Source organism: Lycium barbarum, chromosome 10 (genome assembly GCF_019175385.1).
Source record: "Lycium barbarum isolate Lr01 chromosome 10, ASM1917538v2, whole genome shotgun sequence".
Classification (NCBI taxonomy): domain Eukaryota; kingdom Viridiplantae; phylum Streptophyta; class Magnoliopsida; order Solanales; family Solanaceae; genus Lycium; species Lycium barbarum.
This window is the reverse complement of record NC_083346.1, coordinates 51,188,848-51,206,557: the sequence shown is the minus strand read 5'-3', so window position 1 is coordinate 51,206,557 and position 17,710 is coordinate 51,188,848. Positions and strand designations below refer to the sequence as shown.

The window sequence follows — 17,710 nt, the reverse complement described above, 5'->3', positions numbered from 1 at the left end:
ACATTAGTAACTGACTATAAGAACGTGTCGCTAATTCTAGGAGAAGTCGAACAACGCTTCCTTCGCTCATACCAATTTTCTCATGTTTTACATTAACTCCCAACATTCATAGTATCATTCGCAATATCATAATCAACAATCGTCATTTACATACATTTAGCAAAATCCACCATTTTCCTCCAATTTTCCCTTATTTCTACTTCTAGCTTATCCTTGTGTTTTCATGCATTTAATGCTTGTTTCATGATATAAACATCATTTATAACGTATTTGTATTCACAACACTTCAATATTCATAGTTCAATTCCATTATCATTCATTTATGCCACTATTCATTCAATAATGACCCATTTCTATGTTCTTCTACATTTCAAGTGTCTAAGCTTTCCAATGCTTCAAACAACATGGAACAATCATGAAACTTATCTTGGATTATGGTTGAACAATCCTTAAGTTGAAATACCTCAATTAGCCAAAATCCTAGTTCCACCTTCTTTGAAATTTCTTCACTTAGATGATCCCTTATTGTGTTCTTACACTTGATTCCATGAAATTAGTGTTGTTGGTCTTGATATTCCCTTTAATTCTCTTGAATTCTTGTGGAGGAATTATTTGGAGAGTTCTAGAATGTCTCTTGAGGTGTATGGATGAAAAATGAAGTGTAATGAGGCTTAAGTCCCTTTTAAAAATCACAAAATCTGATCTTTAATGAATACTTGTCGGGATGAACAGTGGTCGTAAACCACCATATACGGACCGTATCTTGATTTACGGTCCGTCTACTGTGGTCGTTTTTAACCATTTCAAAGACAGAAAGTTTTGGCTGATGGACATGGTAGTTTACGACGTGGTTTACGGTCCGTAAACCAGTTTACGTGCCGTAAACTGGGTTGTATTTAACCATATTCAACATTTACAGAAAGTTGGGATTTTTGACAAGCTGTAGGACGATTGCCCTATACGGTCCGTAAATCACTTTACGGGCCGTATAGTGCCATATACGACCACTGGACAGAAAATTTTCCGCGACTTTCTTATTTTCCAAAAATTCTTAATTAGCCATTCCCGACTTAATAAGACATCATTCACTCAACTTTTCATCATTCCACTCATCATACAAGTACGGAGAAATTTCCGAGGTGTAACAGAACAGTTACCACTGATCAGTCAGGCAGATGCGCCCTACCATCGGGTGATAATCGGATGGGCAGTTACCACCGTGCTATCGCCGGTCGGGCAGGTACCACTGATCAGTTGGGCAGATAGCACTAGGATGATAACTAGGTCAGAGCCACAGTATTGTACATAGATGTAGTTAAGCACATGAGAGTATAGATAGATATAAATGCTAGATTCTCATTGGTAAGTCAGAAATGCCAGGTTCATTCTTATCCTTCTTCTTTACAGTATATGTTTATTATGTTATATTTCCTCCTTACATACTCGGTACATTATTCGTACTGACGTCCCTTTGCTAGAGGCGCTGCGTTTCATGGCTGCAAGTTTTGATATACATTTTGACGGACCTTCCAGTAGGATATCAGCTCGACAGATAGTGTTGTGGCACTCCACTTGCTCTGGAGTTGCTCAGTGAGTCAGTATGGATGGTTGCATATGCATTTGCATGGGTATGGCAGGGCCCTGTCCCTGTCGCATTATGTTATGTTCTCCAGTAGAGGCTTATAGACAGTATGTACAGTTAAATGCATGAGATAGCCTTGGCGGGCTTTGTTTATCGTAGTTCAGTACCATTGTGCATGTATACACATATCTTTCGGGCTTGTGGCCCTTACGGTTTATGATATTTATGAGTTAGCAAAATGGCCCACTCAGGTATGGATATGAGATTCATGGACATATTGTGGTGCTCGGTAGGTTAGATCCGGGTGCCCATCAAGGACCTCCAGTTGGATCGTGACACACTACCACCTTTCTTCAACTTGAAGAAACCTAATACGCTCAACACAATAGGAAGAACAAGCTTAAACAAGCATCACAAGTACTTTTAATGGAAGAATCACTTCAAAACCTTGGAGAACTTCACTTGAATGGTAGAGAACTATATGGTAGAGAACTATATGGTAGAGAACTATCTTGCGAGTGTTTATAGAGCTTAGGGTTCAGTTTTGGTCGAAAATAAAGTGAGGAAATGATTTCCACCGCTTCAGCACTTAAATAGAAAATTCCACCGCCTCTAGTGGGTCCTAAATTGGCTGCCGCACTATCTCGCGAAAACGCTAATATCTCTCTAGTCCGACGTCATATTGATGAACGGTTTAATGCGTTAGAAACTAGACTCATAGACCTTAAATTTGGTGGGTGGATCAGCCCATAAATCCTAGTATACTGAGCGAAACGTTCAGTGACATTTGACCAAAAATTTAGTAAAATTATGAACGTAACTTGCGATAACTTTTTCCGACTTTTGTTTTACAACTTGCCTGACTTCAAAACTTTAACATATGAATATCATACGATTCAGATACCTCATAACACGACCTTATTAGCATATTGAGAACTCCTAGTATTACCCCAAAAGTATGGGTTATGGCATAGACCCGTACCCCTAATGTATGGTTCGTATGTCACTCAATAAGTTGGAAATTTCGCGGAAATTCATTCAGTTCAATTTTTTTAACCTCTAACCTTTCCAACACTTGCTTATCACTTGTTAAATATGCTTTAAGCATTATAACATCAAAGATAATCTTGTTCCCCGAGCTTACGTCGACTAGCTTACGACACAACTTAACATATGAATATACGGGTGTAAGACCTATCCACAATGACCTAAGTAGCATAAAATTTGGCCAAAGTAAGTGGAAATCCTACCATAAAGTCCATAGCAATCCTCTACCACTTCCACTCGGGTATGAGCATCCTCTAAATAACTCTACCAGGCTTCTGGTGCTCATATTTCACTTGTTGTAGTTCAAACACTGAGACACAAACTTCACTTTGTCCCACTTCATTCGACACCACCAATAATATTGCTTCAAGTCACGATACATTTTTTTAGCTCCTAGGTGAATTGAATACTTCGAACAGAAAATAGCCAAATGAACCCCCAACGTTGGGCCGAAATCCCAAGTGCACACCAAACCTTTGCAGGGGTCCTATCACCCTCTAGACATTTTAAAAGCAGAATTATTATGTCCCTAAAAATCCACACCCAAATATGTATTTGGAGTGAACCACACGCGCTTGACACATGTAATTATTTAATTTTTATTAATTTTTTGATTTATAATTCTAATTTATAATTTTTTTTATTCCTCTCTCGTCTCTTTCCTAAATATCATTGTTGGCTCTCTTTGTCTCTTCTTCGACTAACCGGACCACACCCACGGGAGAATGTCGACGACTACCCTCCCAATTCCACTAGCCACGACCCCAAACGGCACCACCAAGGTCCTGTGCTCCTTTCCCCTTCTTTTTGTTTACTATTTATTTTCATCTCTATTGTTGTTCCGGCGAAATCTGGCAGGAATCCGGCGTCGCAACAACGACTTTGCCTCTTTGTTTTGTCTTTTGCAGGAACTCACCTAAGAGGGGTCATATCTGGCCATATTTTGTGTCTTCCCGGGGTGTTCTGCATCCTTTTTATTTTTTTCGGTCACCCTGCATTTTTCGGCTAGCTTCGTCCCTGATGGTGTTTGGACTTTGGATCACAGTAATGGAGGTGATGGGCGGAAATTTTGTGCAGAAATCGAAACTAATGAATTAACAATTAAGCCATATTAACACAATTAGAAGAAAAATTTAGAGTGTAATTAATTGGTGTTTACCTGAAAGAGGAAGGATTAGAAGGCTATTCAGGAGCATATTTCTCAAGAGGATAACAGTGAAGTCTGAGATAATATCTCCAATTGTGAACCATACTCATTCTCACATTCCCAAAAGGGTACTCATTCTCAAATTCCCAAATTCCCTTTTGCAGAGCCAAATCGTTAGCAGGGCTAATGGTGATGGAAAAAGGGAGGAAAGAGTAAAAGGGTAGTGGTGGCGGAGATGGTCTTTTTAGAAAAAAATAAGGAAAAAATAAATATATATATATATTTAAGAAAAAATATTAAAAATAAAATTTTAATATTTGTTGTAGGTGCTCACTCTCTCAAGGAGAGTGTAATACACTCACTTTGCCACGTAAGCATTTAGGGAGGTAATAATTTTGTTTCAAAACAGTTCAGAGGGGTAATAGCACCCCCGCAAAGGTTTGGTGTGCATTTGGGATTTCGGCCAAACATTGGGGCTCATTTGGCTATTTTCTCTACTCTGAAGAATGAGCCTCCTCCATGATCAACCGAGTCAAATCTCCCACTCTAGGAACACAAATTCGAACCTTGATAATGAAAACTCCATCACTATCAATAATCGCGTCCTTAGCCTCCTCTTGTAACACTTTGTCCCGAGTCTTACACAATTTCTCATCATCAATCTGCTGAGCTCGAATTCGCTCCAATAAAGAAGACCGTGCCTCAATACAAGTTGGAACTATACCAGGCTCCAAAATATCAAGTCTCACGAAGCAATTTGTTATATCCTGCATTTTCGAACGACGAATTATTTGTAAGCTGAGGTGGGGCCCACACATCAAGATTTTTTTAGGACATGTCAAAAGTTATATGAATCGTATATGTAAAGTTAAACACAACACGTGAAGGGCCCTGGGGCCAAATCAATGTGGAAGCCCTCCAAACGAATATTTTTAAGAAAACGTTTTCGGGTGACCTGACTTGGAGGGGAAAAAACGGCATTATAAGTTTGGAATTTGAGAAAACGCCAGCAATAAAATTTGTAGAATTGAAATATCTTTCCAACGGTAGGTCGTGGGATCCCAGGAGACGTCGGTACAAGGAGATATGGACGTTTTAAGGTCGAAAGGTCAAGCTGGGCAGTGAAATGGGCCCAACCCGATTCCAATTCGGGTCAGGCCCATTACCCACGCTTTTAATAGAACAAAAATCAGTTTCTCTCCCTCATTTTCAGATCAAGAAACCTGGAAAACTCAAGAGAAAAAGAGATAGGAGAGCCTAGAGAAAAAAAATCAATTTTTGACCAAAATCGGAGCCCCGAATCCAGAAGCCCATGAAGAGAAAAGTGTCCTATGTCGCGTTGCCTTCGATTTGAGCTAAAAATCAACTAAAAATAAGAGGGTGGACGTGGTGGCTGTGCACTTAAGGTACGGATAAGGCTTTTTTTTTATTGTTAACAAGGTTATTTAGAGTTTTAACGGATTAGAACGAAGAAATAACGTGATAAATTCGTTTGTTGGTATGGCTGAATTGTAGAATGGGGTTTGAAGAAAATTTTGGATGAAAACAAATGTATTTAACTTGTAGAATGTGGAGGATGTTGTTATTGATGTTGTTAGTGTTAATTTTGACCTCTTTGCGAAATTATTAAATAGTTATATCGCGAATTGGTTGGTTGGGAAAATTTGGAAAATAATGTGCGGGCTGTTTTACGGCATATGTTGGTATTGATTTGGAAGTGTAAAGTCGAAATGAGGATTATTGCATTATGTCGTAAAGTAGACTAATTGCGTATATTGTGAATTACGAAAATTGTTGATGTTGTTGTTGGGTTGTTGTTGGTTGTGTTGAGCCGAGTTGAATCTCGGGGAGGCTATATGTATAGGGGAAATGCTGCCGAAATTTCGGTAGGCAAGTAATAAAATTTGAATTCTTAAAGGCTTGAATTTGACAATTGGTAAACTTGACCATTTGTAGATTTTGGACGAAATTGGAAGTGAAGCTAAGCGAGCATAAGGCGCAATCGAGGTATGTAAAGCTTACCCCTTCATTCTTAGGCATGTTTTGAACATAATAGGCTCGGCCGCGAGCCTTAGATACGACTCCGTTCCTCGGAATTCGAGATGGAAATCCGTCCCAATTCCTTCAGTGAGATTGAATCATTTTCCTTATAACTTGTCTTCAAAGTGAGCTTTAAGTATGCAACCTTCCTAAACGGAGTCGGAATACTTCCAAATGATTATGGACGACCTCATAAGGTCTACTATCTGTAATTTACGTACGTGTCCTCGGGTTGGCCCGAGGTGGGCCCTCAAGGCCCGATACTTTCTGTATAACCTTAACTACTTTGTTTCTGTCCGACTTTCTCAGACAACATCTGGACTATTATTCTGATCATGATATGACTACTTTTTATATAAATTTTACAAAATGGCTTTGACATCTGAAAATCTGATTCTGGTAATAATTCGTCGTGCCTTCCCAAGCAGGATATAGGCGCATATTATGAACGCTATCCGAATACCCTGATTTGACTCGCCATTTGGCCTACTTCAGTTTGATTGAGTCGGTATAACGATTTGTATGTATGTGGATTCTCATTAATCTGTTCGTGGATGTCTCAATGCTTCTTTTCACCGGATCCCGGGCCGGTTTATATCTTGCGGATGGGCCGCCGAGTCCCTTGTCGGGGGCCGGGTCCCATGTATGAATTCCGAAGTATGATGTGTCCGGTTCCGGGGTACTGTGGTATATGTCGTTCCCGGTTACCGTGTATATGTTACGAAGTATGATGTGTCCGGTTTCCCGGCGTGTGATCTGTCCCCGGGGTTACCGTGGTTATGATATGATGTGTTATGTGACGGAGATGTTCGAAGATATGAAATCTTCTGAAATATGATATGTTGTGGCGCCAGAGGCAGGAGTGGCGACCACGTTCCTGTGCCCTATTATGATTCTGTCTGTCTGATTAGATTCTGATTTTGTCTGTCTGATATGGATTGTGATTCCGCCTGTCCATATGGATTGTGATTCTGCCCGTCCGTCTGGACCATAATTCTGTCCGTCCGTTTGATTTATGGTTCTGTCCGTTATACTTTTGTGCTTCCGGTTCATGTTATGATTATGTTTGTTATGTTTCTGCTTTACATACTCGGTAAATTTTTCGTACTGACCCCCGGTTCTTCGGGGGGCTGCGCTACATGCCCGCAGGTACAGACGCACCTGAAGATACGCCGCCAGTCTAGGGCTCAGATACTAAAATTTCGAAGAGCTCCTTTGGTCCGGAGCGTGTACTTTTGGTATATACCTTCTGTCTTCTGTATATTCTGTATGTATGGCAACTCCGGGTACGGCGGGGCCCTGTCCCGTCATATGACTCTGTAAGTCTGTTAGAGGCCTGTAGATATGTTTGTGGGTTAGGGTCTTTCTGTACGGATGTGTGTATATGTTGTGTTTGGGGCGACCCCATTCGCCGCGGCGGCCGGTCCGCATATGTTTATATGTTGCTTTGTTGGCCGGTGTGGCTTTTGTTGGTATTTTCTGTGCGCAGGGTTATTTTGGATAGTCTGTAAAACAAAGGAAACTCTGCCAAAATTTTTCTGCAAATTATCTAAATTTGAAATATAGCCTTGACGGCTTCTGCTTTATACTTGAATGCGTTTGATAACAGTTAAGATAGCATTGGATATATGTGTTTGGGTGCCCAGATCGGGTACTAGTCACGGCCCACGGGGTTGGGTCGTGACAGAAGTGGTATCAGAGCGGTTAGTCCTCGGAATGTCTAAAGGCCATGTCTAGTAGAGTCTTGTTTATCCGTGTGTTGTGCACCACATCTATAAACAGGAGGCTACAGGACATCTAGGATGTTACCCTTCTTTGGATCTTAGATCGTGCGATAGAACTGTATTAGTAGGATGATCCTCTCCTGACGATTTGTTATGTTTTCAGCGATGCCTCCGAAAAAGGCAACAGCCGCCCAGAGGGCAAGTCTACAGCGGCAGGTGAGGCCAACCGAGCTCAGGTGACTACTAGGGCTCGTGCCCAGATTGAGCCAAATGTTGTGCCTTCGACGGCTAGTTCTGTTACGCCACCAGTACCGGAGGGATTTGGAGCAGCCACAGCTGCAGCACAGGGGGTGGCTCCACCGCCAGCTCCAGCAGCACCAGTACCTGTACCTCCAGCCCCCCAGTCAGGGGCGGAGGACAGGGCCATGCGAGATTCGGATCAGTTATTGACCACACTGATGACAGAGCAGGTTCACAGGCATGGGTTTGGGGGTGGTCGTGTGGACAGATACGAAAGCTCCAGGGCTCGTGAGTTCTTGACATGTAATGCTCCAGAATTCTCCGGGACAAAACCCGAAGAGGACCCCCAGGAGTTTGTTAAAAAGATGGAGAGCACGATACGGTTGATTAAGGCGTCGCCGACTGAGTCCGTTGAATTGGCCTCGTATCGGTGATATGAGGTAGCGGCGAACTGGTATGAGTCCTGGCAGCTATCCAGGGGTGACGATGCTGCCCCAGCAGTATGGGCCGAGTTTACTAAGGCCTTTCTTGATCATTTTCTACCTCCAGAGCTACGGAGAGCCAGGGTTGATCGATTCTTGCATCTGAAACAGAACGGTAGTAGTGTTCGAGAGTATAGCCTAGAGTTCGACTCGTTGGCTAGGTATGCACCCGCTATAGTAGCCGAGATGGCCGATAGGGTGCACCGGTATGTGATGGGGCTAGACCCTTATTTGATCGATGGTTGCCTGGCGGTGGCTTCTCAGCCAGGGATGCATATTGCCCGGGTGCAGGCGCACGCCCAGGGCATGGAGGACCGGCGTAAGGAACGTCGGCCTGATAGGGGCCATGACGGGAGCCGGCCTAAGAGAGCCAGATCGGCCGGGTACTCAGGGGGATTTCAGAGTGAGTTTTCTCAGCGGCAGGGTAACAGGTATTCGTCCCAGCCAGCATACAGTACGCCCCCACAGTTCTCGGGACAGAACTCCATGGCTTCGAGTTCGCAAGTAAATAGGAGTTTCAGTCAGATGGGGCATCCATACCTCGGTGCCCTTATTGAAGGAGGCGTCACCCTGGTGAGTGTTATCGTGCCACTGGTGCCTGCTTTTCTTGTGGCCAACAAGGCCATACGATGAGAGAGTGTCCATATAAGGGTGGTCCAGGTGGTTCAGCCCAGCTTACCGGGTCAGTTGCTGGCTCGTCTTCTCCTTCGGCAGCCATACGCCCCACAGGGCGGGGAGCACCAGCTTCAGCGCCAGTACCAGCGAGTCGTGGCCGAGGTCGAGGCGCAGCTTCTGGTTACAGCGGTCCTTCGAACCGCGTATTTGCTTTGACCGGCCGGCAGGACCCAGGAGCGTCTTCAAGCGCACACCCAGGTATGTTAGTGATCTTTTCTTGAGGGATATGTGTATGAATGGGTCTATACTTTATCATATTACGTGATTTTCTTCTTCTGGGTATTAATAAGAGCAAGGTAATTGTTAACCTGATAGACATTGAAAATTCGGAAGGGCGATATGGTAATTGTATGGTTTAGCCCGGGGTGGGACCCACTCTGAGAATTTTCCGAAAATTTATTAAGACCCCGATCTGCCCTGAATTATGTGACAAAGGTCGTGCGGGGGTTGTCGACGCAATTATACTAGCCCTAACGCATCAGAACGCATGAAAGTTTTGAGGTTAAGCGTGCTAAGGCCATAGCAATTCTGGGATGGGTGACCCCCTGGGAAGGATACAAAAAAAAAAATTCACAAGTATAAGTATGGTATATAAATGTAAATTTGGGGTAACCTAAAGGAAAAGAGAAGGTGTGGAATGGCTAGTGCCCTTACAGGAGTCGCGAAGACCGAGGCAGACTGAATGGGCGAAAGGAAGAAGCGTAATACCGCTCGGGAAATTGTGCGAATTTGAATAACGGTCGGAGACGTTCGCAAATAAGATATTAGTAAATGTATAGGTATGTGTATGATTTTCATTTGGTGATCATATGGATCAAGAGCCGAGTCCCGGCAACTGATGTTGTGATAGACGAAAGGTTTTACTAAATCGAATATGCGAAACGAAGCGGAGGTGAGGACACGAATGTTGTCAAAGAATAGAAAAACCCCAATTACCTTACAACTTAGTCTAGTGCGACGATATCTGAACAAGAAAATGAGCATGGCTAGTAGGAAAGATGAAGGATAAGAGATGTGATTAAGCAAAACGTTCGAAAGAATCGATAAGCGACACGTAAGCCGACTTGTACGACAATCTGACGAACAAGTTTGTGAATGAGTGAATAGATTTCGACGAGATAATCCGTGGTATAATTGTCAGGGTGAACAATGAAATGTCGACAAAAGGGAAATTTTCGTAATTCACTAGAGCCTTAATAGGAGTGATCTGATTTTAATCAAAACTCTATCTGTTATACTTTTGCACCTCTGACTTTGATGAGGTTCTGCCTATTACGCCTCTGTACTTCTAGATCCGATTACGCTTCTGTCTGATATGCCTCTGTATGATTGACTCTGGATACGAATCTGTCTGATGCACCTTTGTACGTTTGATTCTGATTATGAATCTGTCTGGTACATCTCTGTACGTCTAACTCTGATCGTGGATCTGTCTGATATAATTCTATACGTCTGGCCCCGACTACGAATCTGTCCGACATAGTGCAGTACATCTGTCTCTGATTATGGATCTGTCCGATATGCTTTTGTGCGTCTGGCTCTAGTTATGAACCTGTTTGATGTAACGTGAAATTATGATAACGTTGTAAGGAACCGAGAAGTGTGACAAGAGGTGAAAGATGTTGATGGCAATCGTAACGTTGAAAGGAATTTTGAAGGAAAGAAACGAACCTCCCCGAAGTGTCCCGAGACCCCCTAAGGTCAATCGAACATTCGAGGACGAATGTTCTAAAGGGGGGGGGGGGGGGGAGAATGTTATATCCTGCATTTTCGAACGTCGAATTATTTGTAAGCTGAGGTGGGGCCCACACATCAAGATTTTTTTAGGACATGTGAAAAGTTATATGAATCGTATATGTAAAGTTAAACGCAACCCGTGAAGGGCCCTGGGGCCAAATCAAAGTGGAAGCCCTCCAAACGAATATTTTTAAGAAAACGTTTTCGGATGACCTGACTTGGAGGGGCAAAAACGGCATTATAAGTTTGGAATTTGGGAAAACGCGCAGCAATAAAAGTTGTAGATAATTGAAATAGCTTTCCAACGGTAGGTCGTTGGCTCCCAGGAGACGTCGGTACAAGGAGATATGGACGTTTTAAAGTCGAAAGGTCAAGCTGGGCAGTGAAATAGGCCCAACCCGATTCCAATTCGGGTCAGGCCCATTACCCACGCTTTTAATAGAAACAAATCAGTTTCTCTCCCTCATTTTCAGATCAAGAAACCTGGAAAACCCTAGAGAAAAAGAGATAGGAGAGCCTAGAGAAAAAAATCAATTTATGACCAAAATCGGAGCCCCGAATCCCGAAGCCTATGAAGAGAAAAGTGTTCTACGTCGCATTGCCTTCGATTTGAGCTAAAAATCAACTAAAAATAAGGGGGTGGACGTGGTGGCTGTGCACTTAAGGTATGAATAAGGCTTTTTTTTTTATTGTTAACAAGTTTATTTAGAGTTTTAACGGCTTAGAACGAAGAAATAACGTGATAAATTCGTTTGTTGGTATGGCTGAATTGTAGAATGGGGTTTGAAGAAAGTTTTGGATGAAAATAAATGTATTTAACTTGTAGAATGTGGAGGATGTTGTTATTGATGTTGTTAGTGTTAATTTTGACCTCTTTGCGAAATTATTAAATAGTTATATCGCGAATTGGTTGGTTGGGAAAATTTGGAAAATAATGTGCGGGCTGTTTTACGGCTTATGTTGGTATTGATTTGGAAGTGTAAAGTCGAAATGAGGATTATTGCATTATGTCGTAAAGTAGACTAATTGCGTATATTGTGAATTATGAAAATTGTTGATGTTGTTGATGTTGTTGTTGGGTTGTTGTTGGTTGTGTTGAGCCGAGTTGAATCTCGGGGAGGCTATATGTATAGGGGAAATGCTGCCGAAATTTCGGTAGGTAAGTAATAAAATTTGGATTCTTAAAGGCTTGAATTTGACAATTGGTAAACATGACCATTTGTAAATTTTGGACGAAATTGGAAGTGAAGCAAAGCAAGCATAAGGCGCAATCGAGGTATGTAAAGCTTACCCCTTCATTCTTAGGCATGTTTTGAACATAATAGGCTCGGCCGCGAGCCTTAGATACGACTCCGTTCCTCGGAATTCGAGATGGAAATCCGCCCCAATTCCTTCAGTGAGATTGAATCATTTTCCTTATAACTTGTCTTCAAAGTGAGCTTTAAGTATGCAACCTTCCTAAACGTAGTCGTAATACTTCGAAATGATTATGGACGACCTCATAAGGTCTACTATCTGTAATTTACGTACGTCTCCTCGGGTTGGCCCGAGGTGGGCCCTCAAGGCCCGATACTTTCTGTATAACTTTAACTACTTTGTTTCTGTCCGACTTTCTCAGACAACATCTGGACTATTATTCTGATCATGATATGACTACTTTTTATATAAATTTTACAAAATGGCTTTGACATCTGAAAATCTGATTCTGGTAATAATCCGTCGTGCCTTCCCAAGCAGGATATAGGCGCATATTATGAACGCTATCCGAATACCCTGATTTGACTCGCCATTTGGCCTACTTCAGTTTGATTGAGTCGGTATAACGATCTGTATGTATGTGTATTATCATTAATCTGTTCGTGGATGTCTCAATGCTTCTTTTCACCGGATCCCGGGCCGGTTTATATCGTGCGGATGGGCCGCCGAGTCCCTTGTCGGGGGCCGGGTCCCATGTATGAATTCCGAAGTATGATGTGTCCGATTCTGGGGTACTGTGGTATATGTCGTTCCCGGTTACCGTGTATATGTTACGAAGTATGATGTGTCCGGTTTCCCAGCGTGTGATCTGTCCCCGGGGTTACCGTGGTTATGATATGATGTGTTATGTGACGGAGATGTTCGAAGATATGAAATCTTTTGAAATATGATATGTTGTGGCGCCAGAGGAAGGAGTGGCGACCACGTTCCTGTGCCCTATTATGATTTTGTCTGTCTGATTTGATTCTGATTTTGTCTGTCTGATATGGATTGTGATTCCGCCTGTCCGTATGGATTGTGATTTTGCCCGTCCGTCTGGACCATAATTCTGTCCGTCCGTTTGATTTATGGTTCTGTCCGTTATACTTTTGTGCTTCCGGTTCATGCTATGATTATGTTTGTTATGTTTCTGCTTTACATACTCGGTACAGTTTTCGTACTGACCCCCGGTTCTTCGGGGGCTGCGCTACATGCCCGCAGGTACAGACGCACCTGAAGATGCGCCGCCAGTCTAGGGCTCAAATACTGCAATTTTGAAGAGCTCCTTTGGTCCGGAGCGTGTACTTTTGGTATATACCTTCTGTCTTCTGTATATTCTGTATGTATGGCAACTCCGGGTACGGCGGGGCCCTGTCCCGTCATATGACTCTGTAAGTCTGTTAGAGGCCTGTAGATATGTTTGTGGGTTAGGGTCTTTCTGTACGGATGTGTGTATATGTTGTGTTTGGGGCGACCCCATTGGCCGCGGCGGCCGTTCCGCATATGTTTATATGTTGCTTTGTTGGCCGGTGTGGCCTTTGTTGGTATTTTCTGTGCGCAGGGTTATTTTGGATAGTCTGTAAAACAAAGGAAACTCTGCCAAAATTTTTCTGGAAATTATCTAAATTTGAAATATAGCCTTGACGGCTTCTGCTTTATACTTGAATGCGTTTGATAACAGTTGAGATAGCATTGGATATATGTGTTTGGGTGCCCAGATCGGGTACTAGTCACGGCCCACGGGGTTGGTTCGTGACACAATTAGCTAAAGACTGAACATCCATAGCCAAAGGACACTCTCCCACATGCAACAGTACTAAGCTACCCATACTCACCGCCTTCCTACTTACGTCATCCGCCACCACATTGGCCTTGTTCGGATGGTAAAGAATAGTCATCTCATAATCCTTGAGAAACTCCAACCACCAAAGCTATCTCAAATTGAGGTCCTTCTGATTGAATATGTACTAAAGGCTATGATGATCCGTGAATACATCACAATGCACTCCATCGAGATAATGCCTCAAAATGAACACAACAGCCGCCAACTCCAAGTCGTGAGTAAGGTAGCTCTTCTCATGCACCTTCAACAGCCCTGAAGCATACGCTATCACCTTCCCTTTTTGCATCAACACACACCCAAGAACAACTCCAGAAGCATCACAATAGACCATAAACTCTCTCTCTCAATAGGTAAGGTCAAAATCGATGCGGTAGTCAACAAAGTCTTTAGCTTATGAAAGCTCTCCTCACACTCATCGGACTAATGAAATTCTACCTCCTTCTTTGTCAATTTTGTCAATGGGGATGCAATCGATAAAAACCTCTCCACAAAATGCCGATAATAACCTGCAAGACCTATGAAACTCTGAACCTCGGTGACCGAAGCTGGTCTAATCCAATCTTGAAATGCCTCAATCTTCTTAAGATCTACTATAATACCATCATTAGTCACCACATGCCCCAAGAATGCCACCGTACTAAGCCAAACCTTGCACTTCGAAAACTTAGCATAAAGCTTCTTTTCCTTCAGAATCCCAAGCACGATCCTTAAGGGTTGCTCATGCTCCTCTCTACTGCAAGAATATATCAAGATATCGTCGATCATAAAGGAATCCAAAATGGTCTGAATACCCCATTCATCAAATCCATGAAAGTTGCGGGAGCATTAGTCAACCCAAATGACATCACCAAGAACTCATAATGCCCATAACGCGTTTAGAAATATGTTTTAGGAACATCCTCGGCCTTAAATTTCAACTGGTGATAATCGGATCTCAAATCAATCCTGGAAAAGACAAAAACACCCCAAGCTAGTCGAACAAGTCATCAATGCGAGGAATCAAATACTTATTCTTTATAGTCACTTTATTTAACTGCCGATAGCAATGTACATACACATAGATCCATTCTTCTTCTTCACAAACAACACGGGAACACCCTACAGTTAAACACTAGGCTGAATAAACCATTTTCTCATCTTGAAATTGTTCCTTTAACTCTTTAAACTCGGCCAGTGCCATCGGATACGGTGGAATAGAAATGGGTTGAGTGCCTAGCTCCAAGTCATACAGAAATCGAATCGCGATCGGGTGGAACACTTGGAAGATCCGTTGGAAATACCTCGAGAAACTATCTCACTACCAGAACCAACTCTAATAAAGTCGTCTCCGATCTAGTATCTCAAACATACGCCAAGTAGGAGAGACACCCTTCCTCCACCATCCTTTGAGCCTTAAGAATGTTGCCACCTCTTCAGATAGTGACTATAAGCACCCTTCCACTCTAATCCAGGAATACCGGGTATGGCTAAAGTAACTGTCTTGGCATGAAAATCCAAGATCGCGTGATACGGAGATAAGTAATCCATCCCAAGAATAGTGGTGTCAAAATCTACCATATCCAAGACTTTCAGATCTACCTGGGTTTCATAACCCATCAAAGTAACTACACAACATCTATATACGTGGTCTACCACTACAGAATCCCCAATAGGTGTAGAAACATGAATAAGCAAGTCTAGGGAATCACATATCAAACCCAAACTCAAGGAAAAATATGTAGACACATAAGAATAGGTAGAGCATGAATCAAATAATAGCATAGCAGGACAATGGCAAACCGAAATAGTACCTATAATGACAGCATCGGAGGCCTCTGCCTCAAGTATGCCCAAAAAAGCATAGAAATGAGCACGATCACTCGAAGTCTGAGTAGTTCCATGACCACCACCTTGATTAGGGTGAGTACCACCCCTATCTGCCTGAGAATCACCTCTACTACCATAAGAACCACCTCTAGCCGACTGCAGCGCTATCCTAGGTACGAAAGCCTGAGAACTCTAATTTTCACCACTACATCTATGTATGGGACAATCCTTTTTGAAATGTCCGAGGTCACTACACTCAAAACACTCTGTAGGAACTGTGGATCGCTGAGAGGAAGAATTGGCACCCGAATGTCCACCACCACCAGATGGTCTATAATAACTCAGATTAAACTATCCTGAACCATGAGAAGTACGTGTAGATTGTCCTCCCTCAAATACTGGCATACCTGCATAAATTGGCCTCCTGGCAGACGGAAATGACTACCACCATGATGCCACCTACCTCCTGATGAGGTACCAATATTAGGGGCAAAGCGGGTCCTCTTGATCACCTGCTCCTCATAGTCCTCTCGCTTGATAAACTTGGCCTCTCGAACCGCATCCACAATTTACTGGAAGGAAGACCTTATGGTAGCCATATGTGCCGCGATCAAATGAAGTGGACAAATCAACCCATTGGTGAACCTCCTCACCCTCGCAGCCTCATCATGAAGAATAATCAAGGCATGGCGAGATAATGGGTGGAACTGGGTCTCATAATCTGTCACAGTCATACTCCCCAGACAGAACCCCTTAAACTGAGCCCTCCTCCTCTCCCTCACACAACAAGGTACAAACTTCTTGAAGAATGCCTGAGTGAATGAAGCCCAAGTGAAAGGAGGGGACCCTACTGGTCTAATCTCAACATCGACCTTCACCATTGCTTGGCGGGGCTAACTATCTGAAAAGTGGTGTAGTCTACACCACGAGACTCCACTAACCAAGTCAAGCTAAGAGGATTCTGAATTTGGAAAAAAGAGGAATTCCTAACTTGAGAATAAGAACTCTTCAAGACAAAGCACCAGATTAGTCTTTGACACCAGAACTTTAAACCATTGCTGAGTACAGGTTTTCAACAATTTATGCGTTATTGCAGCATATGTATTAGGGTGGTATCAGTGTGCTTGTCATGCTCATTCCTTAATATAAATGGCGTGATGCTCATGATCTAAGTAGTAGATTGTACTAGTTATGGATTAAGCTACATAGTGACCTGGTTTTCATGCAGATGGTGATATACACAGCAATATACAACTACTTTCAAGCTTGCCTGAAGAATGATTCAGATGACTTGAAGCTTTCCAACTGTGAGACTTTGAGGTGTGATAGAAGTTATCAAGCCAAGGCTCTTGGATTCTAGTTGGTGTAATCTGTTCATGTCTACTTCTACTGGCCATAAGTCACTAGATTTACTTTGTTTTGTTTCATTTTAGGATCAATCTTGTTGGATTGATCTTTTTTATTTTTTGTTCTTTGTTTTCAGCTGGATCAATCTCTTCTGGATTGATGTGTATATATTTTCTTTATTAATAAAATTCCACCTTCATGGTGGCCTTTATTTTAAAAAAAAAAAGTCTCCACTAACCCGAGATTGTGCAACTTCTCATGACAACTGATTAGCAATTCATAAGCATCATCCTCGGGGTCTCCATTATACTTGGGATTATCTATCTTCCTTAAGCGCTCAAACATCTTTCGCTCTTTCACAGATATCATGCACTGAGTGGTTGAGGGTGAATCATGGCCTGGCACTGGCGCACCTAAAAATCGGGGAGTCACAGCAGTTGTTGGCCTAGACCCTGGACTCTAAAAATTGAAAGCAGTGATATGATCAGAGTCAGTCTTGCTACCCTAGTCTATGAGCCATCAGAAGTAGCCGGTAGAATACCCGCCTGAGTCATACTCTCAAGAAAACCCAACATGCCAACTAATATGTCCTGAACCACAGGCGTAGCAATAAAACTCGGAGGTGGTTATCCTGGTCCAACCTCCTCAGCTTGAACTGGTTCATCCCCCTCAATCACATCCGGCTCAAGAGATGCTACAATAGCACTACCCTGAGGTGCAACTTGTGCTTGACCTCGGGCTGGTGCTGCTACTTGAACTCTACCTCTGTCCCGCCCTCTACCCATGCCCTAAATAACTACCCTA

The 17,710-nt window shown here is 42.8% G+C and overlaps 1 protein-coding gene across 1 annotated transcript; it reads right to left on the bottom strand.

Annotated features, from left to right (window-relative positions):
• Nucleotides 1–4,270: 4,270 nt before the first annotated feature.
• LOC132612990 (uncharacterized) lies at nt 4,271–16,440 on the bottom strand. The gene is made up of 6 exons (XM_060327052.1): nt 16,213–16,440; nt 15,967–16,107; nt 15,533–15,751; nt 15,162–15,331; nt 14,189–14,486; nt 4,271–4,543 (listed from the first exon to the last, which is right to left on the bottom strand). The coding sequence occupies exons 1-6, from the start codon at nt 16,438–16,440 to the stop codon at nt 4,271–4,273; spliced, it is 1,329 nt and encodes a 442-aa protein (XP_060183035.1).
• Nucleotides 16,441–17,710: the final 1,270 nt, after the last annotated feature.